Here is a 27,908-nt window from a genome sequence, read left to right as displayed (position 1 = left end):
ATGTAATCTGAAAAATTTTTTGTTTATATTTTTACATTTTTCTTATTTATTTTATTTTATTATTAGATTTTGTTTGTAATAATAGTAATAAAAAAATTGATGAGATATGATTTAATAAGTGAATTAGATAATTGATATGAATTAGGTAACTAATGATCCTTATTAAAACCTTATTTATCTATATTTATTTATAAAATATATAAGTCACTGTATCGATTCAATGATCTATATTTATGGGTGAGTATATTTACTTACCATATTCAATTCTTTTTATTTATTTAGTGTAATCATGTACAGATTGATTAAATATAATGACAATATAAAGAAAACCTTAAAAATGCCTTTAGAAGAAAGTAAATATATACATAGCAAAATCATTGCACGTATGCGTCATCCATTTATTCAACAATTTGTTACATTAATGTACGATATAAATGCGATTCAACAGGTTATTTATTTTACTGCAAAACAGAGAATTAACGAAACGGTATAATTAACTCAACATAAAAAAAATGTGTTATAGATACTCGAGCGTAACATTAACTGTAAAGAAATAGTAATGTATACAATTTTACAATTTTCAACATTTCAACGTTTCACTCATTCAAAATTTCTTGCGTAATCATAACTTATTTCAGCTGGTTTCGGAAAAAAGAATTTTTGGTCGCATGTGACAAACAGGATAAATTAACAGTAACAATTCGAAATTCGATATAAGAGTGAAAATCCTCAACTTTAATCAAACGATATAAATTGTTAGAGAAGGCTCCTTTTGCTTACAAATTGATTACCTATAATATCGTTTGCCTACATCATTGCCAACAGTTCATTAATTGCGCACAAAAATTGTTGTTTGCAGCTCGATTGCTTATATGCACTGTTGTGCAAAATATATAAAATTAAAAGAAAAAGATACGTTTATTGATACACGACATGACATTATTGCGCGTAAACGGCACACATAATATTATTACCTACAGCTCGATTTTTGTGTGTGTGCCTACAAGCATTTAAATTACATAAGAAAATAGTATATGTTTATAAAACAGAAAATTTGTGTTTTAAAGCAGAGAATTTGTGTTTCTAAAGCAGAGAATAATGTTTGTATGCAATCGATTTGTAGGCAATAGTGAAAGTAAATAAACGTATAAGCAAATGTGAAGTCAAGAATATTATCAAGCAAATGTGACTTCGCCTCTGAAATTTTTATTTATAATAATATTATGTATGCAATGCAGTTTGTGCACGTAAACGTGCCTTTTTCTTTTAATTTTATATTTGTGCGCAAAAACGAATATTGGCAAATGTGATGTAGGCAAACGATGTTGTAGGCAATCAATTTGTAGGCAAACGAGGTCCTTCCAAATTGTTATACCTACGTGGTACGTAGTAATGTTCAACATATATCTCTGCGTTCCAATTTTATATACTCCACAGTAGAGAGAAAATTAAAAAATAAAATAAAGTTATAATTCTTCTGCGTCGATCTGAGTACTTTATGGAGCTCACATAATTTAAAGTACGAGAATACTCTGCGATAAGGGTACAGTTGATATCTTTATTTATTACCCTAGTTTTTCTTGTGGACTAGATGATTCAAGATGATTCTCCGCATTGTCTACGCTTATGATTAAACGTTTAAAAATATATAATACCTAAATCCCGCTATATTCTTATATGTATTAAATAATTTTTATGATGTAATTGTTTGTCATAAGATAAAATTTTAACAATCTAGTTTGAATTGTTTAGTAATTGCTTTTATGTAAGTCAACATTATATTTTCTTTTAACAAATGATTCCGTAGATGATTAATTTTACTGCTCAAAGATTTATAAATTTTGTTAAATGTTTGCAAATCAAAAAAACAAATACTGTATTTCTAACATTATTGTGGAAGAAACAGATTCTATTGCAAGAAAAATTTTATGAAATAAGATGATAAGATAATATTTTTATTTACAATCAGTAAATAAAAATATCTGTAATAAAAGGGACGCTATATTAACATATGTAAGGAAAATGTGCTCTGATCGATTTTTAATTTTAAAGATTACACATACATCATAATTTTATTGGAGTAATCAAAATTTAAATACAGTCCTGGTGAAAATTTTTCTCAGAATTTTTATATGAATTGGAACACTTTTCAGAAATAATAAGAAAATTTACATTTTAGAACTTGTTATATATGCGAATTCTGAAATATTCTAAAATTTTTGATAATATAATTTTTAAGATGAGAAAATATAATTTTTTGAAAAAAATGCGTTAAACTGTTTTAAATTTTATAAGATTTCGTCAGAAATTTTTAGAATAAGAAATTTTACAGAATATTTCAGAATTCACATCTTCAATATGAAGAATTCTATAGACAAAATACAGACTTTCTCGACACTTCTTGAAAAGTGTTTCAATTTGTATAAAAAACTGGAGAAATTTTCTAAAAAAAATTACTCAGATATTCTGAAAATTCCAAATTTATATAAAAAAATATGAAAAATTATATCAAAAGATCCGAGAAAAATGTTCACCAGAGAGATCTGAAAATAATTTTATTATATATAATAATTCTGACTATTAAAATAATTATATGAAACGTTCCAGTTGAATGCTAAAATATAAAAATTTTATATTCAGCAACGTTCTTCATCATGCGTTGTGTTTCCTACATAATTATATTCCTCCATAATTATTTTGATAATTCCATTAAAAATTATTTTCAGATCTGAATCTATCTAAATTTTTAAATACTTTAGCAAAATAGTTCTTTTTGTATAAGAATTTAATTTAAAAAAATTAGCGTTACAATCAAGTATCAATTTCTCTCTTAATCCATTTATTTTCAATTTTGGAAAGAAACAGGTTAGACTTCTAAATCAACTTCGAAATCAATTAGCTACTAATCTATCCGTATATTATCTATCAATACCGTTGCTGTCGTATTTGATGTTATCCACAGATTCCACGTTCGGAAAGAGGCGGAACAACTCGAAGACAATGCCATTCGTCCATCCGAAACCGTCCTGTACGTTATATTCGCCGCCACCGCCACCTTCGCCTGGATGCATGGCGTTATACTGAAATTCAAAGATTAATTACTTCGTGTAATCGGGCGTTTTTGATTCACAAAACAAATCCGTCGCATCGTGCGAAAGTAATCAAGACTCGCATTCTAAATTATCACTTCCTCCGTGGTTTCCGTCATGGCAGCGAGTTAATACGCGTTGAGGGATACTTGCAGTGGAAATCTAATTTCTCCCGATCGCGAGAGAACTTGGATGAACTTTCCTTAGTTAGTTAAATGATACTTATAGTGTCGTCGTCTGAGCGATTGAGAGCTCGTTGAGAGTGGAGCGAATATTCTTCGAAATGTTCGTTCTGATGTAAAGGAATATTTTGTTTTAAGATTTCTCGATATTAATTAAAATTACATGTAAATTTCAATTGAACAGCATTTTTAATTGTGTCATTAGATTAATTTCCTGCCTTAATTTCAGTTCTAGAGCCAAAATGCAAAGCCATTGACGCAAAAAAAAATCAACATGGGTAAGATTTCGTAAACTGTAAAGTTGATACGTATCTGAGCGACGATTATTAACACTTTACAGTCCATGAAATCTTGCTCACATTGAATTTTTCTATAAAGCTAATAAAAGAGAATTAACTCGAGCTCGACAAATAATCAGTTTTGCAAATGGAAAATGTAATTTCAATTCTCTTACGTCAACGCGTAAAATCTCGCAAGAGACGGAATACCTTCAGATCGAAGATCCTTTCTCATCTTCAGAATGAGGCAAGCGCAAGAAACTTTAATTGAATCGATTGAGCATGTTTGTTCAACAAAATGGACTGGCTATTTCCTGCGACAGCTCGTTATTGATACACCAGTATCGACAAGATGTAATCTGTACAAAGTATCGAAGTGTAAATTTCACCCACCATTCTCTATAAATGACACTCGTAATAATTGTATCTTATATCATGGCTTAAATTACGCTATTAAATTAGTTTTATTGAATAGTTGCGTTATTATAATGCGGCTATGCCAGATGTGTTAATCGTTACTTCCTAAATTATGATGTACAGACATGAGAAAAAAAATAACGTCTTATTTCTACCACATAGATACAATATTAAAAACTATTATATACCCTCCCCTACGTATGTAATGGTTTTTCACGCGAAGTGAAGTCTACCCTATCTCTCCCCTGCCTCAGGATGTATGATTTTGCATGCAAAACCAGCTTCACCTCCTTCCCCCTCCTATTTATTAAGAGTCTGACTTTCTATACCAAACAAGATCCATTCACACGAAAAAGTCTTAGCCTCGTAGTAGGGAAGAGATTGTAGGGGAGGGTGGGGGTGGATGTTGCTTCGAATGAAAAGTCGTTACAAAATTACAAATTTTCTGCTTTAAAAATAAATTCTCTTTAAAATAAAAAATTATATAAGAAGTGTTTTTAAAAAAGAAAATTTTTGTTTTTAAAGCAGAAAATTTATTTTAAAACAGAAAAATTTTGTTTTACATAGCACAACTTTGTTAATTTTTTTTTAATGAATAACGAGCAACAACTGAAACCTGTTAAAGGTCATTCAGGATCATGACCTTGACAACATATGTCAAGATCAAGATCAGTTGTATGGGCTCCCTCAATTAGCATATTTGCTATATGGAAAATCAATATTTTAATACGGCCGATATTTAATTATAATTAAGTAAATTTAATAATAAAATGAGTTTAATCGAGAAAGCAAATATCCTCTCTCTCATACCTAGAGATACTTGTAAAAATTATTATAATAATTGAAAAAAGGAAGGAGGATTATCAAACACAATTTTTGGCAAATTATATAATTATTGAATGTTTTAGCGTAGGAAATTACTATAATTGCCTTGGGCATCAATAATATACAGTCGATCTTTACAATTAAATAAATTCCAAGATAAATTCAATAATTAAAATGGCACGATGAAAAGTAAATATTCTTGTATATTGTGTAATGTGTTTATAAATATAATTTGAAAGAAGGAAGATTCTCAAATTTACTATTTTTAGTAAATTTAACTATTCCAGATTGTAAAATATAATAATAAATGTTATATAATTATTTATGATATATTATAATATCAAGCATCGATAATTTAATACAGCTGATCTCTTTGCGGTTAAATAAATTCAATAATAAAATAAGTTTGATGAAAAGTAAATAGAAACGCTGTGCAGAGACGACGATGTGTAATTTAAAAAGCAAGAAAATTCTCGTTCTTTCATTCTATCTAATATTGGCTATTACGGACATTTTCTTCTCAATATGCACGAGCATCGATAGAGACAGTATTTTCCTCTTTTTTCGAGAGATTGGTAATGTATAAAATATCTTCTCGCTGAGAAACGCTTCCCTCGTCGTACCATTCCTGCACGCAACCGTATTTTCCTCTCCATAAACAAAGGGTGGCAAAACAAAACAGACGGATTAGAACGAGTCACATACACGCGCCACATATATGTATGTACCTCGGACAATATTTCTCGATGGCTTTTCATCCTTCTCTCGTTTCTGTCCGCGTTCCAGTAGGGCAGCAAGGTACGTGGAATGACAAAGGAAAAGAGACGAGGTCACCCTTGTGCTAGACACGTCCGAGCGACTATCTCTCACCTCATATCGAAATTCAAGACTCTTCCGAAATATACCTCATCAAGTTTCCGTATCAAAAAGAAACACGAGAAGATGCTACAGACAGTACCGGGACTAAAGTAGTATTTATAATAGTAAAAATAGTGCTTTGTTATTGCGTCCATGTTAAATATTATTTGCACTAGTATTTTTATCATTGATATCAGCTACGTATATATTAATATTTGAACGCCTATTTACTAACAAAGTAAATTTTGAATAAATAAAAGAGACCTTTATATTGCGAGAGGTGAATGTGAAATTAACTTTGAAATAATATATTGAGTGCGTAATTCACTTGGCATTATAAATGCTTCAAAGTATTTGATTGACCATCGGAAGAAAAAATTTTATTAATTGATAAATAAAAAAATGCTTCAAATTAAGCATTGTAGCATCAAGTGGGCTGTAACTATTATAAGTTAAATAAACATGAAAAACAAAAGTATTAAACCAAATAAAATAAAATAATAAAAAAATATAAAAAAGAGATTTTATATTGCGAGAGATGGATGTGCAATATAATACCTATATTATAAGTTAAATAAATATAAAGAACAAAAATATTAAGTCAAATAATAAAATGTGGAAATAAAAAATATTATGATTACAATAGATAATAAATAAAAAAATATAAAAATAATAACAGATACATAAACATATAAATATAAAAATATATTAATTTGTACTTTCCTGGCAAACGAAAAATTATTGAAAAATGTTGAAAATTATTATTAATTATTATGTTGAAGCGATATTGAATTAAGTTTTTGAATTTTTCTATCTGTAATCCGCTTGAACCAGGTAATTATGGATTAATTATTTGCTTTCTATATCTCATCCAATGTGCATAAAAATGAAACGCGTGACCAATCCGATTGAATCGTAATCATATATTGCTAATTTACTTTTGGCATCTTACTCAATTCAACGCAATGAATGTGCGACTAATTCGTTCGAATTTAACGTGCAGTATTGAAGAATTATCTAACAAGGGAGACTCACCAACTGCTAGTTGCCAATCTCAGCAATGATCATTAAAAAAGGTGCGTGTTTTCCAATGATACATCACTTTCTAGGATCACAAACTTCCGCATATTTTCATTTCCGAATCTATATGAATCTATGTATATAAACCCACTAGAGTTCACATTATTATATTTATCTAGACGTATAAAAACAGATTCAGTATATTCAGTCTCTACAAAATTCAATACGCTTTTTTGCGGAGAGAGATAACGCGGTTTCGAAAACTTAATTCATACGTTTATCCAATCCAATTCATTAGTTTATTCATGGGTTTATATCTTATTTTATATCTTATTATATATATAATCTTTTCTTTCCTTTTTTTTATAAAAGAACTACTTTTTTTATAGGAATTAAATTCATTTATATATTTTGAAGAACACATCTTCGAACTATATCTGTTATCTGTGTCTAAACTAATATACGCTTTTGGACTTGAAATGAGATCGATATTATATGTTTGACATTTGGCGAAAGCCAATGTGAGACAGAAAGTTCTTGTGCAGGAATAAAACAGATCTGATGCATCGATATATTGTAGAATCTATCATTCTGCTTGAGAGATTTAATATAGTTCTAACGCAAGTAGTTGTATAGAACATCAGTCGCGATTTGTCAGCACAAGAAATGTTTTCCTTTAATCTTTTGGTACGCCACCGAAGGATTGATCTAACATCAGAAAAATGGGCTTACCTTTTCGAACATCTTGCCATATTCGTCGTAACCGAGATAATTTGATTTGAGCCATCTGTCGGCCAGTGTCTTGGCCAAGTCGACCGCTTGTTTTACTTGAGTTTGATAGAGACCCAGAATCAGGAAAGATTGCAATGGCGGCCACGCGTTTGGGAAGTCCCATTGTTCGCCGGTATAGTTTATGGAGGATGGCGTGCCACCTGTGATCAGACAAGCGTATCGTTTTCTTACGTTAATGTTTGTTTTTTTTACGCAATTGATGATTTTGCGCCTTGATTCGAGATGATCGAACCCGAGAGATTAAAATCAAAGTCACCAAGCGAAAGTACGTTTTATCTTACCCCCTTTGCACCTCAATGATTGTGTTCGATTTCTGACTTAGCTGATTTTTATCCAAATATTTTTCTTTTGAGCGAGACAACATTTGGTAAATTTTTATAAAAGCTAGCTTAAAATCTAGCTTATAAAAAAATATTGTAATTTAAAAATTTGCAATGTGTATAAGAAATATCAAACAACCAAAGTAATAAATATCTGATAGCATCGAATAATATGACTTTGAAATAATCTAATGTACCAAATTAAAAATTTAAACCTAAATGATACAGTCCTAACTAAGTTAAATTCTATTAAATTAAAAAGTAAAACCCAAGTGGCATCACCTTTGTTATTTATAATTGTACTTAAATTTAATTATATGTATCATTTGTAAAAGATATCAACAACTGGTGCCAAGTTAAATCTCATATCAACCATACCAAATAAAAAAGAATATAATCTAAATGGTACCTACCACGTATATTTTTAGCGCCTTTCTTTACCTTTTTTAAAAAATTAATCTTTTACACGAATGATACACAAAATTTTATGAAATTTAACTTGACGCTAAATGTTATAATACCTACCCTTTTATACGAATGAGATACATATAATTAGAGTTAAATAATAAAGATAGGTAATAATAAAGTAGGTTTTACTCTTAATATATATCTTGATTAGTTAAGACTGTATCATTTGAGTTTCAATTTTTAATTTTTAATTTTTTAAAAATTTAATTCTCTTTCTGTCAAAAATGACTCTTCGAAAAAAAAACCAATTATTATTTTTTTCGAGGAATAATAATTTTTGACAGAAAGAGATTTAATACTATTATACAATACTTGTGTTCGATTAGCAGGATCTTCAATAAGAATTTTGAAAAAGAATTAAAATACCGACTACGCGAATTAACGAGATAATAAAATATATGCATTCAATCAAATTATTGATTTCAATCTGATTCATAGTCACTGCGTGCATTTGAGATTTTATGTTGAAAGAAGGAAAAGAAAACATTTCGTCATTTACTTAGAAGGACTCTACTTACCAAAATACAAATCGATTTTGTTTCTTTTAATATAAGAAACGGATCGCAATGCATATTTATTTCTCTTATTCCAATCGTAGCTCATGGTGTACAGAGGCGACAGATTCGAAGAGTAGAATATATTCCTGGACTGCTTATTTCTCATGTCGTAATCGAGCCAGATTCCCTCATCCTCATTCCACAACACGTTGTCAATGGCAGCTTGATATTCCATGGCAATCTGGGCGTAATGCCAATTTTTCTAAAATAAGAAAGAGGAGAAAATGGCAACGACGGCATGTGGACGCCATAATGTAACGCAATAATAAACGATTTGGAACAAAAATATAAACGATATTACGCCATTTATCTAAATGGTAGATATCTTATCTGAAAGAAGTGCCTATTTTTGAAGCTCGATATCTCTGGAAGTATTAATCGTATGGAGTTCAATTTAGATTCATTTTTTCAGGTAAGATGTTTACTTTAATTTATCTTATGCCACTTTTCTTTCTAATTTAATTTTTTTTATACTTCAAACTGTCGATTACAACAAGAAAACATCTGTTTATAATTTCTTCCTTTTTCGCCGCCATTTTCATTTCTGACGACTGGCCTAGATGTAGCAAAAGGCTTACCTTCACGTTGCCCAGAATAACGTGAAAGCGGGCGAGCATCTTGGCATTCCGCTGCAACATCGCATTCAAATCGACGGGTATGATGTCACTTGTGGAGACGTTAACGAGACTAAGATTGGCGTTCTTGTTAGTCCGTATGCACCATCTGTAGGAGAAGTCCCAGCCACTCTCTGCTGCGGCTTTCAAGTCGTTGTAAATCGACTCACGTTCCTGCTCCAGTACTTGCTGAACCAACTGATAATCCTCCCTGTAAGAACATGCACACATTTGTTCTTACGTACTAACCTTTTATAATTAAAATGATAATGAAAGATCTGCTGTGATCGATGCAGGTATCAAAATGAATTCTGTATAAAACAAACTACGGTATCGTTTGTTATGTGCTGCTTCTCAATTGAGAACTAAAAGATGCTAATCTTAATGATAATGTGGATAGGATATTTTAAGAGAACTTGGAATAACTTTGTGAAAAAAGACATTTATTCTGGCGCTGTTGATACAGGAAAATGTTTTATTAGAGATGCAACAGATATCCGGCAACTATCCAGTTTCCGGCCTATCCGGTCAGTTTTGTTTACAAAAGACGACAGTTAGTGCTGCCGCAACATGAGAGCTGACAAAAGGCCGCAGCACAGATTCACGCATAACGTATAGTGCATAAGAGAATCAACCAATCAAAGCTCTTCTTTTCCATTAACTGGAAGGAAAGGAAGAATTCTGATTGGCTGATTCTCTTATGCACTATGCATTATGCGTTATGCAAAAGTCTGTGCTGCGGCCTACCAAATACTAAAATCAGGCAATTTAAGGGGATCCTAAAGACGATTAGTCATATTAAAAATAGCACTTACACACAGACAATTTACGTGTCATTGACATCACTACATCAACAATTCACTCACGTACGCCATACATACATATAAATTTTTGTATAACAATTACGTTTTAATTAGATATTTTAATTAGGATGTCTAAGTCCAATTTTAATAACTCCATATTTTAATAACTGTTTCTTCATGCAAACTACTAATCTGTGGATTACTATTTCGTAAGTACAGATACATAGCTTTTATATGAAGCAAATGTTGTCACGATATGACAACTCTGGAGCGTCATATTGGACTAAGAAGTGGTAAACAAGATCTTAATTTTGAAATTTTTGTCATTCTCGGCATAGACTCCACCTCACAAACACGTACATTAATGCGTATACTTTAATTCTGAAAAAGGATTTTCAAATCAGCAAGAGAAAAAAAAGTTATCATATAAATTAAAAAAAAATACTAATGCTTGTTTTCACTAATTTATATTAACTTTAATCTTGATTTAACATTCTTTTTATCTTTTCCTAAATTCTAAGAATTAGAAAAGAATAAAGAGCGAGTTATAAAAAAACTGGGATTAAAATTACTACAGTGATAGAAACAGATATAAGAATTAGATATTAAACTGCATTGTGATTAAAAATAAGAATGAATGTTTATTATACTATACCTTTGCTTTTAATATGTCATACGCTTTTAATATGTCTAATGCAAAAAGGTCTGTCTAATCTTTTCAGTTTTCATTATTATTCCTTATATTGTAAAGTCATTTACTTAGTGTAATTGTAAACAAAACTGACCGGATAGACCGGAAACTGAATAGTTGCTAGATATCCATTGCATCCCTAATAAAATTATATTAAAAATTTGTTGTTTTCGAATTTTTTCTCCAACAATTATACGTTTATCCGGGAAACTTCTTAATGATATCTTTGTAACAATATTTTTTACGAAAAGAACTTACTTGTAGCTTTCTGGTCGAGGTCCACGGCTGTTTACCACGTAATGCGCCATTTTATAGGTTTTACCATTCTTCCTTACATCTACCGTCTTTTTGCTATGCCAATATTCAAACTCCTTTTCAAGGATTGCTATATTTTTCTTCAGAAATTTGTGATTTTTCGTGTAGTCATAATATTTTGCGACCTAAAAAACATTCGCATCGTTAAGGCAAAATAGATTCTGAGTTCTTTAAGAAATTCTTCGAAACAAAGAGATAGTAGATTATACATAGAAGATTTGTTAGGAAGGATCTCTATATAAAATACAAGACTTGAACGCTTTACAATAAAGGCAGAAACTTGGACATTGTCCGGTAGCACGTACCATTGGTATTAATAAGGGCGGTTGACTTCGCGATAAGTAATAAACTCTGCCACCATTCGGTACGAAACCGTATCTCTCTACCATAGAGAGGAAATTCTCGATCATTCCTTTAACGGTTACGTGCATGTCGCATAACAAGAGTCCCTCGATTATCCAGTAGCTATCCCAGTAATAAAACTCTATAGCAAAATTTGATCTTTCATTTCATAAACTTCTTCTCTCTTCTTTTTGTACAACATTGAAATTTTTTAATTTATTGAATATTATGTAGAAGCAACACGCATAATGGTCTCCGATCAAATAAGTTTGAAAACTACATACCCAATTCATATCACAAGGAAGATATTTGTCCCCTAATACATTGCATGTCGTGTTAATTTTACGAGACCGTGTCTCTTGATTAAAACTTGACCATTATGTCGTGTGAATTATCGATGTTTTGATTTGTATTAATTATTTATTTATTAAATAACAAGTATTTCATAATAGTTAAAGAGTTACAAATGTTATTATTAGATATAAATAAAGAGATGTAATAGAATCAATATTGCATTGAATCATGATTATGTTTTTATGTATATATAATATGTATTAAAAATTATTTTATAATTACAGAAACGTCACCGATATACCGCTTTATTTTTAAACAATCTTTCTTAATAAAAATTAAAATTAAAACTTTAGAAATATAAGTAAAGACTAGAAAGTTACCATTATTAAATAATATGTAGCAGTTTTATATTATTTACAATTTTGCAATAATTCAACTTTTTCGTAAGCCAAGCGTGACCCACGTAGTACAGAACGTGTTAATTTCAAATTATAATTCTTTTGGTTATAGTCAAAAGCGAAAGCGTTTTCTCTGTAATAGTAAATCTCTTCAATATTTAAAGTTTTCACTAAGAAATGTCTATAGCATTAGTGCACAATATAAATAAATAAATAAATAAATATATATATATTAGGTGTTGGAATTAATTCGTAGCGTTTTTAATGAAAGAATGTTATTTATTTCACATGAGCATTAAAAAATACATTAATGAAAGTACTTCCCATCACTTGTAAAACGCTACGAATTAATTCCAACACCTAATATATATATATACATATATGTATATATACATACATGATATATAATAATTTTTATAAAAAGTAAACCACTTCTTTTGCTACTACCAACGCAAATCAACAAAAATAGCTGAGTTGTCACAAAAATTATCAACATTATCGCTATCAAGAATAGAAAAGTTTTTACAGACGCAATTTTTTTAAAGTTCATAAAATAAGAAATTTTTATGCATGCAATCTAAAGAAGTTATAAAGTTAAGAATATAAAAGAGCAAAGTTAAATGCTTTTAATATCCATGGAAATATGCAAGTCAATAAAAATGTTTCAAGGATGTAAATCAGGTTCGGCTAAATTCGCTAAAAACAATCATTTCATTTGACTGAGATATCTTATTAAAATAATTAAACGTTGGCTTGTTGACTTTAAAAAATTGAAAAATAAATTTTAATTTGCATATGGAAAATTACCTTTAAATCGTCCACCGGGAATGACAAAAGTGTTATTTACGTAGATCAAACTGTGCCGCTGCGGATTGACCACTAAATCGTTATTTATCTTTCTTGCCAGAGTCTTCCAAATGTAGTTCAAATGTTTTGCCCATTTGCGATACTGGAGATCCTTGATGGACTTTAAAATACGAGGATTTTCCTTCCAGTCCGGCAATGTCGAATTATCCAGTTCGTTCCGCATAGCAAAGTTTTCCGCGACGAACGTAGCTACCTCGGTACGATTAGGAGAGTTGCTGGTATCCTTCATCAAAACGTTGAAGCTAATACAAATCGAATTAAATAATTAGCTCTAACGCACTTATAGTGCACCTAGTATATTCTTTCTCCTTCTCTGGATTTACGAGTGATTTTAAAAGTTTTCTGTATTGTAATAAAATCCTTCTATATAAAACTCATTTTATAATTTAAATTAAATTTTAATAATTCTATAAAGTGTTATAATTCTATAAACAATTCTATTTATAATTTCGTATACCATATGTTTTGTGTTATTGTATAATATTATATGACATTAAAACTTTGGCCAAAGCATTTTAACAAATTGATGTAAAAGTTCTATATCTAATAAAAAAGACAACAATAATACAATAAAAATAATAAAAGGCTCTAAATAACAAAAATTAAAAATATATAAAATGACAGAGTATTTAGGAGCCAATCGTACAACTTGTTGCGTAAAACAAATTATATTCTCTCAATTGTTCACATAGAATTATCGTTCAAACCTCATATCTTATAAATTAGAAATCTTGACATGTTTCGACTACGTGATCGAGTCCTCTTCAGAAAAGACCTATAAATTACATAATAAAACTTCATCTTCTTAAAGTAAAACGCTTTTGGTTAAGTTATTCCCAGAGTAATGAGAACTGCTCACATAATGGTTGGAGAAGTGTGGAGAAATCTGTGCTAACGAATAAAAATTTAAGAACAAATTTTTTTATCTAAGAAGTAGCAGATTCAATTCTTACTCTGGTAAAAACTTACCAGTGGACAAATTGTAGTCGATGAAATATAACAGACGCGTTAATGAGTTAATTAGTTAAATCAATAAATCAATCAGTGTAATAATAAAAAGTAATAATGTAAAAAATAAAAAATGATGAAAAATTGTATAATAAATTATTGTCTTTAGCCAGAGAATAAAATTAAATATAAAGACTTAAATAAAATATAATAAATTAAATTAAATATAAGTGAAAACGACAATGGACAAACACTGACTGAATAGATAAAAGACTAATGATACTACAAAGTCAAATACTGTTGATTATCGGTATACGCTTTATAAAGACTCTGTGTCTGTTAATTTGTTTTTCAATATTAATGTCAGAGATTAAAAAGGTTCTTCATCTAAATCTAAGATCTTAATGTTATCTCAATTATAATTATATTGCATTCTATGATTGGTTATAACAGAAAGCAGTTCCAATGTATATGATATTAATATTTTGAAATTCTTGTCTTTAATTGTCTGTTCGTCTGTCCGACACAGGAAGCATCACATCTTTACACGTGATTTCGTATACTATATTGCCTTTTCAGAAATGTGGAAAAGGGTCTCTGTGAACCTTAATAATAATAATAATAATAATAATAATAATAATAATAATAATAATAATAATAATAATAATAATAATAATGTATACTATATATATATATATATATATATATATATATATATGATATGCGGAATATTATATGAGATTACAGGATTATGTAATAGTGTATTATATATATAAATATATATATGTATATACGTCTACACAGAAACAGACGATTTAACGTGGAGCTCACTGCATGTAAAGTCAATAGATTTATTAGCGAAAAGTGTCCATTAAGAAATCTGATCATCGCGATCATCACGAATCGACCACGCTCGTGTAAAAGTGCGAAGTTCGTATCTTATAGTGTTCGTATAAAGCTTAAAAATCAAGAGAAAAATGTTATGATAAGATAAAAAGTGAATTTTACCAAAAGTTTTTAAATATTATTTCATTGAAATTTTTGTGTAAATAATGCTAGTTTATTGTTAAATTAATTGATAATTTAATTTAGCCGGTAGAACTACTTATGGCAAAATTTCGAATGATATAATTTGTTAGTCTTGATTCATAGTGAAAGATCAATTTTATCTATTGCTTATCTAATTATTTTATCTACACACACATGTTAACAAGATATTGTAGATATTACTTTAGTTAATCACTAAATACGTTAATTAGGATTGGTTCAAAATTCACTTTCAATTGATAATAAAGTATAAAGATTATTATGCAGCTACGATATCTGTTTTCGGTGTGAGTATCATTTAATTAAAGTATCGCTGATATAATCTTATATCTATATAAACGATCACTATTTTATGTACGAGTTTGATTTTAGGAAATAAATCTACGGGTATTTTGCTTTCATCTGCCATTGACGCAATTAAGATTTTCATCATAATTGTCTTGTGTTAAGTGGGCTTAAAATGACACTCTCATGCTCTTTCAATCGAAATGACATGTTTATCGAAGATAACAATATGAAGATCGAGCGTCAAGTAAGCGTAAAATTATAGATCAAAGACACATCGAAATTATAATATGTAGGTATGCTTTTGTATTTCGAAATGGAATTCTTTCATTCCGCTACATTATTATTGATTATTTCGCAATTAATTTTAAACAGAAAAAAATATATTACTATTAGGAGAGAGAGAGAGAGAGAGAGAGGAGGGGGGGAGGGAGAAAGAGAGGAAGCGAGAGGAAAAAAATAACTTTTTTATATCTAAAGTACAAATGAGTGAAATAGCCCCCCTATTGTTTTAATACATTTATAACAAAAATCTTTCATTTATAAAAATTATATTAATTATTATTAGTAATATCGCATTAAGATTTTCGATTTTATTTTCGATATTTTTTTCTTTAATTATCCAGATTATGCTGCCTTTGTTTCACTGCTTGCTTCTTATAAATTATTTTTAAATTATAAACAAATGTATTACTTTTGATATTATTATCCAACCATTTTTGACGTTTTAGGAATAAATTAATGAAAGAAAAAAGGGAGAATTATTTTAAAATTTATTTATTTAAATTATGGAACTCTTCTCTCTTTGTTGAAAAAATATATTGAAATATATTAAAATGTAGAATAAGACCATCTAGCAGTACGCACTTTTTTCTTCATGCTATATAACTTATATAACTTATATAAATCCGAATTTGAACAAAATGCTTAAATTATTCCTTATACAATAATTTGAATTAAAATTTTGATCAGATATACAATAATACTCATTTTTACAGGAGATTAATTTTACTAATTGTAAGAAGATAAAAATACATACTCTTGAATAATTATGTTCTCAAGAGTACGCATTATAAAAAAAAAGTATCACTTATTGTAAAACAATGTTTATTAAGATAAAAAAGGACATTTATTTTGATTAAATATACATTTTTACAAATATCTAAAGGATTTTTTTATATGCAGATGTCACATAAGTAAATTTTCGTCCGACTCAGAGCAATCAATATGAGATTGCAATTTTGGCACTAGATCCAATTTTTACCGGATTTAGAATTAAAATACAAAGCGTTACAAAATATATAATTGTATCATCGTATCATCATCTACTGCTATCATTGTTTTTAACGGGCTGAATGAAATTTGCAAAAACTTTTAAGCCATATATCATTTTTTCTTTTTATTCTTTTTGTAATCTAACCATATAAAGATTATTACAAGCATTAAGTAATATATCACTAAGCACGAAGCAAAGACATGTATATACACGATATAAATATAAAAACCAATTAATTTATTTGTGACAAATATAATAAAAAAATGATTAAAATTGAACATGAGTTAACATATATCTCCCTTATCATGCGCGTGCACTGCAACAATCACAAATATCTTTTATACACAGATTGGCTAACCATTTTGGTTAATCAAAAAGACACATCCTATATGAGTTTCAGCTGTTACTGTCTAAGTTGCGTCATAAAGCTCATATATGTACTCTTGAGCAGTGTGTACTCTCGAGCAATCTTAAGGTCTCTTTTCTGTAGCTGAACTAGTATACTTTTAGAACTTAAAGTGCGATATACGTTTGATATTTGTCGAAAGCGAGAAAGAGAATTCTAGAGCAGCCTAGTGCAGGAACAGAAACAGACCATTAGCCTCTCGGATAACAAAATGCCCGCATAATGATATCATCATGCACGCACGCCGCGGATTATTCGCACGGCGCGGACGTGATGGGGGCATAAGTGTGAGCGCAATGAATTGCATTATGCAATCACGCCGTGCGTATCACGCCGTGCGCACACCATGCTATTATCATACTGCTCGCACATGTGATGGGGGCATGTGTGCGAGCGCAATGAATCGCATTTATGCAACACGTTAAGCGTATCATGCATGTACGCATTTTTCTCATATCCGACTGTGATTGATTAATTTCTTACGACTTATGGCTTACAGTCCTATTTGTAGAACAGGCTGTAGCATGGGTATCCTTTTTTTAAAGAGGGTATGATCCAAAATATAGTAATAATAATAATAATAATAATAATAATAACGTCTCTTTCTTGCCCTTCCTCCCTCTATGATGCAGACATTAATATAGCCGCTACCGCTGCTATGAATGCCGCACGCATGCGAGATGATAGCGAGATTCATATGTGCGCGCGTCACTCGTGTGAATCTCAATGAATCAGAGAGACACATCCTCATTTGAGGACGCATATGTCCAGAGTGACAGCCATGTGTGTTGGGTAGGTATCCTTAGAGACCCTCTCGCGACATGATTGCCGCGTTTTGTCGCATTTTGATTGGTCCAGCATGTTTTAACAATTCCCGCCTATATATTTGAATATCTACATTCATGTTACTCTTAAATTTCAACAGTAATTAAAATAAATTATTTTAAAGGCATTAACAAATATATTTCTTACATTATATGTCGAAATAATGCATGCAAGAAAAGAATTTGCTGTTACAAGCATCCAATTTTTCACAACATTTCCCCAACATCTTTCACCAACATTTTTCGCCCATAAACGTTCGCAATTTCAAAGAAATGCTTTTAGTATGTAGCCTTTGGCTACTGAATTATTACAAAATGGGGCTGCATCCAACCATTTTTAATAACTTTCTTTAATAACTTTCAATACAAAATATAGAAAATACAATGTTACGAGTGTTTTGTCAGTTACCGTCAGCGCAAGTACATTAGAAACGCGTTAAGGTTAGACAGAGAGATACTAATATATTTCTCTCTCTGTTATCGATTTTGTTAAAATTACTACCCTGCATACAAAAGTCGGTTAAAATCGTCTCGTGTCATGACTCTGATTAGAGGGTCTTTACCCAACATGCGTAGCTGTCACTCTCGCACAGTCGGCTGCCCCATCTTCCCCTCCACCGCCATTAGTATAGGGAAGGCTCACTCCAGTCTCCAGTATGTATAAAGCTCACTGCCGTGGACGCAGTATAGACAGGCAGGTGGAGTGGATCTCGTTTTATGTAGAAAGTCGAAAACCCACGTGAAAAATTTATTATTAGTAACTTTTTAACAAGTAGCGAGAGAGTCTCGCGAAAGGTAAATGATCTTGACCTTCTTAATGGTCAATATCAAGGTTACTCGGAAGTCATTTAGAGCGGGCTGTGTAAAAATAAATATTTATCTTACTTTTATACAATTATCCGTAAAAGGAAATAGACTGAGTGCATTGAGAAAGACATACGGAACGACAGAAATAATGTTCTTCATCATTTTTTAAAAGAGAGAAAGAGATATTAAGTTTCATACGTTTCAATTTTCTTGTTTTTATCGAGACATCAACTTACTTTTCGATGGTCACATTTGGATCGTGTAACTGGTAAAGATCCACAAAGGTTTTGCTGTCATTAAAAATTCCAGCAAGCTGGACCGTATGTAACAGAGGCCCTTCACAGTAAACTTGGCTGAAAATCAATACAGAAATGTAACGATAACTGCAATTATCAAACATTAACGATTAAGTAAAAATTCAATATTTTTACGCGGCGATATTTCCAATGCGTAATGTAGTATGTTCGACAGTGACTAATGTTAAATTAATAGATTTTTTCGAACTTATTCAACTGTGTCAATGGAATTGCGGATAGTAACAAATCAAAACAGTCATTGTTATTGAAAAGCCTACAGAATAATTCCCATGGAGGCGAATTAATCATTACATCTCATACATACATAGACAATTTATTTCACAACACAAATAGTTAGAGATAACTTAGGATGAAGAAATAAACCAATATCTTTGATTACTTAAACTCAGAGGAATGATAAATTATAAAATTTTGCCTTTCACAAAAGCACCGTGCGCACAATACGGAACCTATCTCATATTATATGCTTCGTTGAGAACACTCATGTGAATTGTATTGTGCTTTATATTTGCAATCATACGCTTAAACAAATGCATATATGATAAGTTCATCATGATAAGTTCTAACGTGGTATTCTAGCATGGTATTCTAGCGTGGTTCTAGCGAAAATTCAACTTATAAAAGGAAATGATATAATGTAAAAAAATCTAATTTTCCTACACTTCTTGGATATAAAACTATTTTTATTATTGGTATTTTTTCACATTAGGAGATACCTCTTCGATGACCTTGACCTTGACATATGTTGTCAAGGTCATAACTTTAAGTGACCTTCAAAAAGTTTTAGGTGACGGTCACTATTTGTTCAAAAATTATTAACAAAAGTTATTAACAAAAACAGGACACAAAAGATTCACAGCGTGTGTAATAAAGGTCCAAAAAATCATTGTGTATATTCAGGATTAAATTAAAATCGCTATTAGTATATCTTCAATCAGTAATTAATTGTAGATACAGTTAATTATTTCTATTTGACTTATTTTTTGGCAAAGTTAACAATTTAATGTAACAACAGTATTAAACGTTTAAATTTTCTAACAATAAGTAAAATTTTAATTTTTTTAATCAGTTTGAGAATTTTTTCGATCCTTAGCTGTTAATTCCTTTCCTCCGAATTGTCATATAAATAATCTCAAATAAGTTTAACATAAGTTTAACAAGGATTATGCCCAGTTTGGGCTGAACAGTACTGAGACATAACTAAAATTATAGGACATCAAAAAAGGATTAAAAAGTTCCATGTACAACTTTGTGAAATGAATCGAGTGCTACAGCTGTTCAAATTTCGTTATTATGACCATGTATTGTATCATAAATTTCATTCTTTTGGAGTGAGATTTCACTTTTTTAGAGTGAAAGTCACTCTAAGGAATAAAGTCTCATTTCAAAAAATAGATTGATATTTTATTCTTTTAGTGAATCCAAAAGAATGAAATCTTACTTTAAAAAAAGGGTAAAAAATCTGCCATTCTTGTTCAAGAGTAAAAAGTTTTCACTCTTCAAAAAGAGTGTTCATTCTTGAAAAAGAATGAAAAGACTGGCTAAAAAAGATTTAGAGAGCAACGATTACAACGTTCATATAACTTTTGAAAATTTTTTTGTAAGTTTTTTTTAAAATTCTCTTTAATTCTCACATCTCACATGTCCTTTGAATTGTTATAGTGTTCTTCCTTTATGTGCAACTTGAGTTGAAGAAACAGAAAAAAGTCACACAGAGCTAAATCAGGTGAATATAAAGGCTAGTGAAGCATAAGAATTTGTTTTTGTGCTAAAAATTGGGTCACGTTCCAGGCGCGTTGTCGTATAGCAAAAAATCTCTTTCCTTTCATTGATCTCGTCGAACTCGTTGAATCCTTTTGCAAAGATGATCCAATACATTCAGATAGAAATGGGAATTCATAACGGTGCAAGAACAAATTCCTTGTTATGCCTTGAGAAATCAAAAATGCAATGAGTATGATCTCCGTTTTTTATTTTAGCATTCAAACTTTTATCGGTCTTGGTTTATTCGGGTTTAAGCAATTTTCATGACCTCGAAGATTTTCGTAATTGTTTTTTCAATTTTATTTTTCAAATTTAAAAAATTATTATTATCAATTATACGATTTAGTCGAAAAAATAAAAGAAAGTAATAACATTACATGTAAACGAAAGAAAATTAAAAAAAAAATCTAAAACTTCTGCATATATAATGAAAATTTATATTGTTGTTAATCGATAAGCCATTAATAAACTATAAAAAATTTCATGTAATCGAATGGAAGTAAAACAAATAATTTTCGATTTTATCGATTATTTAATTTTTTAAGTGCGAACGAATAAGAACGTTATCAAATTACAAATAAACGGTTATCACAGTACCTTAATTTTTCAAATTGATAATGATTTTATTCGACGTGAAGTCACAAATGTGAGTGTAAATGCTTTCTTAAGATAAAGTAAATATAAATGTTTATTTGTTTTGTTATCTTTGAAGTAGTTAAACATCAAAATAATATTAAATTTTTCAGTTTTAAAATAAGAAGTTAATTCAAATTCTACGTTTGAAAGGCTTTAATCACTTAGTTTCGAACTTATTCATTAACGTTTCTGTCTTAGAATTAGAATATTTAGAAGATCATGTTCAAATAGAATGCTGTTTTTGTATCTATGGCTATGACTTTTCTTGAAAAGTCAAATAGTAGTATAGAACAGGAGAAATTATAGAATGCAATAATATTAAACAATCAAGTTTCTTAAAAGTTGAAAGCGACGCAAATCCATTTTCCTCATCTGTTATAATGTAACTAAAAATGCTGCTAAAAAAATAAAATTTGTACAATACAATATAAAGAATACATTTGGACTTCCTTTATTTATTATATACTGTAGTGGATATAATTAATTAATTTTATATTATTGTACTCTAATGTGCGTGTTTTATATTATCTTTGACAATTAATTTTACATTATCTTATAGCCAAGAGACTAATCAATTAATGGAACTTGTAATTTATTTTTCTCTTAATTAATCTTCTCAGTTTCTACTTCGGGAAACTTCAACTAAACTAGCTTAATTCCATAAAGAAGAAACGGTGATCCTTAACAAAGTATGTAAATTTTCCCTTATCTGCTGACCAAACTATAAATAATTATAAACAGTAACAAAAGCAATTTTATGTTGTGTCGAAACTCGCAGATGATACAAAAGTACATATCAGAGAATTATACAAACATTCATCAAGAAGTTATCTCTTGTAGCGATAAGTATTCTGGCGAGAAGTGTAATTGTGTCCTCGAAACAATGGCGAAAGTTTCATTCTACTACAAATGACCTGACTGCCGAATGAAGGATTGGTAAATGGTCCAAGTGACTGCAAAAGCTTCAATAGTACCAAGATTACTTTGTATGAACTCGTGCCAAATCCACATTTACTTTGTCATTTAAAAATATATATCTCATAAATGCACGATTTTGCTAAAGTATCTAGAGTTAGATACAGATGTGAAAATAATTATGTTTGACCATAAAAATAATTATGTAGGTGTACTCTCTTATTACTAGAATGTTGAAATTACTTGCGGCATTATGTTTGAGCATTCTATACATAATAATTTTGATAGTGTAACAAAGTTATGTTTGTTAAGTATGTTTTAAGTAATTAGTTATTTCCAGATCTGATTTATCCAAATTTTAGATATTTTAGCAAATCTTTCTTTCTGTTTATAAATAACTTTGAAACAATTTTGACGTGAGCATATTTCTTTGTGTGATTATAAAAGTTTGCCGAAGAAGAGAAAACTCTTGAAAAAACTTATTCGGACAAGATTATTTTTGGTAACATCAACATTAATTTTTGTAAACGTTCATATGTGTTGACTGAATGTTTGTATATCTATTTTCTATCAAAATGTTTTTAAAAACTTTCTAATAAAAGAGAAAGAGAAAGAGAAAAAGAGAGAGAGAGAGAGAGAGAGAGGGAGAGAGAGAGAAAAGAAATATTAAAAAATAAACATGAAACATTTACAAGACAGAAAATGGTAAAACTTCCTTTGGATAAATTTCTAAGAAACAGGATGAAAAAGGAGGAAAAATGCCGAAAGTGTAATATTCTACATATGAAAGATCAATATGTTCGTATGGAAGTAATTGATTGAACAAACGATCGATAAAGCAAATAATGAAATTTCAGTCAAATTTACACTGGAGAAAAATGTATTATAAATTTTAATACATATTTATTTGAATAGAATTAAAAATTGAATATTTACTAAATGTAATTATATACAATATTTATTTGATATACGAAAATCATTAATTTGATTTAATTAGCATTTCTTTCATATTTATTTATTAAATCAAAGTAAGTACCAAAAAAACACACCAAGTCAAGAAAAAATCAAAATGATGTATTTTGATGTTATAAATGATTACATAATTTGATTATTCATTGATTTTAAAGATCAAAATAATTTGATTTTTTGTCGTCTTTTATGTGTTCCTTAGGTAAATATTAAATAAATGAAATACTTTCCGAGAATATTTATTAACTCTTAACTTTTAGTTAGTCGCGCGAAAATACGTCATTACATAAAATGATTTATGGATTTGCGACGATGGTTAATTTAAGAATTAATACACACGATAATATTCCAATCTTTTACTCGAGACTATATACGATGTGTTTCAATTCTTTTCTTTAAGCAAATTTTAAAGTTACTTTAAAGAAAAGTTTAAAGTGTCCATATGTTTCATATTTCCTAGGTTTTCTCTGTGTGTAGTAAGTTTTAAGAGTATTTTTTCTAAGTTTTCTAAAGTAAATTTCCCACGGGAACAAGATAATTCAACGATTTTTTAAAAATCGTTGAATATTACGGTCTACTGTCAAATACAAACGCGCGACGGGATAGGACCGCTCACCGTCGATACTGGACATGCAGAAAGTTGTTTATTACAAACGGTCTGGGCTACGCACGAACAACGAAAGAAAATATCTTCTTATGTTAAACGATCGTATTACGCTGCGTGCTTGTATTTAGTGATAGACCGGACGCATTTATTGGGAAATTTTTAAAAATTAATATCTTGTTAACTATTATGAAAATTGCAAAATGGTAAAGAACTTTTTGATTTAGTTTTGTACGCTTTATCTGCTCACGAGAGATGATGCCATAGATATAGGACATCCTATACGGGAGAGTTAGCGCTCTAGTATATCACGGAAAAAAATTTTCAAAAAATTTAAATAAATATTTGTTTAGATAGTATCAATGGAACCATTTGCTTACAAAAAATAAATGTTTATTCGATTTAAAACTTAAACTAAATTAAGTATAATTTTTTTAATTAAACAAATATTTATTTACTATAAGTAAATGATCCCATTGGTGTACTATCTAAATAAATATTTATTCAAATTTCATAAATTCTTTTTTCAGTATAGAAGTCTGTGAAAGGCTGCGCAGAATAAAAGGAACAGAGAATAAGAATTTCCTTTCAGAAACCATGTACTGTAGAATACACAGTTTCTGATAGATTGAAATTCTTATTTTCTATTTCCTGTTTCCTATTTTTTTGATTATGCGCAGCTCCTGCTTTTTACTCACCTGTCACAAAGATCCACCGGTCCAGGATAGGTGGTGCGGTCGACGTGCGCAATCGAGGCCGCATTGTTCAGGCTGATTACAAGGAAGATTACTAGAACCGCGACGATCATGTTCTGTTGTAAGTATTCAATCCAATACGCAGGTTTAATACTCGTCGATCGCGTACGGCAAGGCGAACGAGATCCGTTGATCTCGTAAAAGTGCGCGCGTGATCAACGTCAGTGAAAAATCAAATAAGTTCCTGCCCCCGTATCTCAGACGATATAACCGAGCGCGTACTTGCTGATCGGTTATATCTGCGTCGCACGAGCGTGAGTTCGCCGATAACGCCTGTTCGGCGAAGGCAAGTGGGCGACTTCTCCCCGGCCGGCCTTTGATTACGTGCACGGTGCGCACTATGCAAATTTCGGGAAGAAAAGTACGCGCCGTGCCATTTATCCGGCGCAGAAGATAAGCGCCGAATTGAGGCCAATAGCGGGAAATGATATGGCCTGAGGAAAAAAAGCTACGCAATCGTCATTAAGGCAATATCATAGATCATTTAAAGGTATCATATTATAATGATGTGGATAAGACTCGAAATGTTGTGTTCTTTCTGATACAAGTTCTTTTCAGTCTAATTCTGATGTTAAATATTTCTTATTGTCATGAAAAAATAACATATTTTATGGATAAATAAACAAACAACATAAAAATAACGTATTTTTTTGAAGCACAAATTCTAAGATAAATGAAATGTTAATTTAATGTCAACTGTATTAAAAAACGGCCAAAGACAAGCGAATAAATTAGGATGTTATAAATATATTAATAGAATTTAATGTTTAATATACATTAAAATCATTACGCTGGCCTTACAATGCGTTATAGTGATAATATATATATATATATATATATATGATTCTTGAGACTTCCGATGCTTTCTATATGAAGATTATTATTATTTCGCGCGTTTCCTCCGTACCCAGATCCATTCCAGATCCTTGGAATGCCAACATTTCGTGAATCTTGCAGTCTACTTCATCAAGGATGACTGCGAGGAGCAGTCTGATATTGATAGCCGCGAAACGCATAATCGTCATATATATGTATATATATATTTACTAGATATGATATAAAAACAGTTTATAACTCAACAATCTATTTCTATTGCAAAAATGATATTTTATTAATCATAAAAATGTATTGTTAAATTGAAATCTGTTTTTATATCATATCTTGGGACAGAAATAAATGATTTTAAATTTAGTTAAGAGTTTACAGTATTTTTTCTTATATAATAGGTACAAGGGGAAGTCCTTTGGTATCGAACATTTAAAGTTTTTTTAATGTTAAAAAACAAAATAATTAAATTTATATGTTCTAATTTTATAATTAAGACATAAGTTTTATGTATCTCATGTTAAAATATAAAGTTTCGATGATTTATAATAAGAAATAGACATACGCACGCACATTAATAGATACTTTTTACAGCTATTTTAAATTACAGTTCTGGAAAAGGTCCTCTATAATCGGATATATTTGGAAATATTAAAAATATTATTAGTAAGAATTATATAAAATAATTCTCACTAATCGTAAACGTATTCCTGTTTGGATTCAAAAAAAATGAGATGTTCGCACATATTTCGTTCGTCCATTCCATGCAGCTGCAACACTGGATCCAATCTTCCTTGTTGTTTTCGAGACAAATTTTATATGCTTTTTTTTGCATTTTGAACAAATTGATGTTGGCGATTAATTCTTTTTATTTTAGATATATCCCAAGAGTCTTTTTTTATTGAATTAATTGTGGACAATAATGAAATTCTTATTTCTATCTCAATTTTCTTGGTAATTAAATTTTACAATACTGCAACAAAGCTAGTAAGTATGTAAGTATGCTAACGAGTAACGATCGTACGCGCCGTGCGTTGCGGTCATTCAGCCGATGTGGAGTTGCGTGAATAATTGTTTGAACCATGTTTTACTTCCAATCGATTTAGAAAAAATATATGTTAAAATGAACAATCTGAAGATGTTTTCGTAAAAATATAAAAGTAGTATAATCTAAAAAATATTGCCAAAAAAATTCTTAGAAAATTCAAAAAATTTTTTAAACTTATCTAAACGATATTTACAACATGTATTTTTTTCATTAAATTCGGTCCAATCGTTTTCGAAAAAAAATCACTTTTGTGTTATTTTGGTTTTCTTCTCTCTAACTCCTTAAAAAATGCAACTTCAAGATTAATTTTTGAGGAAGTTTTATATCCCAAGCGTGCCAATTAACGATATTAATTTGAGCTCGACTGGTGTGGGAGCAGATTTCACATTTTGCTTATTTTCTCTCTCTGTTATGGCCTTTCAATAAATTTTATATTTATGAAATTTAGAATTTACTCACAAAAATTGAGTGAACGATGTATTAAAGTAAAGCTTAAAGTAAAACTTAAAGTGCTACGCTACAATGCGCTATAGATTTTCTAACTCCAAACTTTGATATTACAGTACTCTAAAAAAAATCGTAAAGGACAAAGTAAAATTAATTTTAAAGATAAAAGCTAATACTTTAAGATATTATATGCGAAATTGGCAAGAAAAAATTTCGTTGTTAGCAATAAATTAATGAACACGACTAAAATTGCTATTTTTGGACTCTTTAAATCAATTTATCTCGATAATTTGATCTAATAGACTCATTCTGATAGACTAATTCTGTTGTCAATATTATAACTATAAGTAACGTTCAACAGATTTTAAGTCGTTATTCATTAAAAAGTTATTATCAAAGAAGTTCGAAACATAATGTCTTTTTTCTAATATTATATAAAACAGAATTGTTTGCTTTAAAATATATTTTGCGACTTTCCACTTCACCTGCTTTCTGCCAAGGGATGACTTTCCACGCGAAACGACTTTCAGCCCATCACCCCTTCCCTCCTCCTGCCAAGGAGCGTACGATTTGACGGGGAAGGAGGGGGGGGGGGCTTGGCAAACTTTTTTTGTTAATAACTTTTTAACGAATAACGACATTTAAAACTTGTTGAAGGACACTCATGTCTTTGACAACATATGTCAAGGTCAAGATCATCGGCGGTTGCTCCCCTTTTCTGTAGTTTCAAACAGATAACGTCGAATGAAAAATATAAATAATTATGTTATTTTAAAAGATAGAGGTGTTATTATTGTATTTATATTTCATCCATACATTCCCTTCTTCTTTTGTTTAATAAAATTGTTCCTCTTTATTCGAAAATATCTGATTATATTAAGTATATCTGCAAATGGTGCAAATAT

General features: G+C 29.9%; 1 protein-coding gene across 1 annotated transcript; it reads right to left on the bottom strand.

Annotated features, from left to right (window-relative positions):
• Positions 1-373: 373 nt before the first annotated feature.
• Positions 374-24,975, bottom strand: LOC105152098 (trehalase). Its single transcript, XM_011066187.2, has 9 exons — positions 24,627-24,975; positions 18,960-19,076; positions 13,071-13,372; positions 11,535-11,713; positions 11,173-11,354; positions 9,385-9,631; positions 8,768-9,008; positions 7,402-7,601; positions 374-3,080 (listed from the first exon to the last, which is right to left on the bottom strand). The coding sequence occupies exons 1-9, from the start codon at positions 24,734-24,736 to the stop codon at positions 2,919-2,921; spliced, it is 1,740 nt and encodes a 579-aa protein (XP_011064489.2). The 5' UTR covers positions 24,737-24,975; the 3' UTR covers positions 374-2,918.
• Between the last annotated feature and the right edge of the window lie 2,933 nt (positions 24,976-27,908).

Source organism: Acromyrmex echinatior, chromosome 17 (assembly GCF_024713525.1).
Source record: "Acromyrmex echinatior isolate Ae372 chromosome 17, ASM2471352v2, whole genome shotgun sequence".
Taxonomy (NCBI): domain Eukaryota; kingdom Metazoa; phylum Arthropoda; class Insecta; order Hymenoptera; family Formicidae; genus Acromyrmex; species Acromyrmex echinatior.
Note: the sequence above shows the minus strand (reverse complement) of the source record. Positions and strands in the feature narration are given on the sequence as shown.

Bases quoted from the DNA above. Each gene is read 5' to 3' on its own strand.
- LOC105152098 (XM_011066187.2), bottom strand. From the start codon at position 24,736: ATGATCGTCGCGGTTCTAGTAATCTTCCTTGTAATCAGCCTGAACAAT. The intron at 13,373-18,959 runs GTAAGTTGATGT...GATTTGTATTAG, and splicing joins CCAAATGTGACCATCGAAAA to CTTCAACGTTTTGATGAAGG. The intron at 7,602-8,767 runs GTAAGTAGAGTC...GTCTGATCACAG, and splicing joins CAAAATCGATTTGTATTTTG to GTGGCACGCCATCCTCCATA.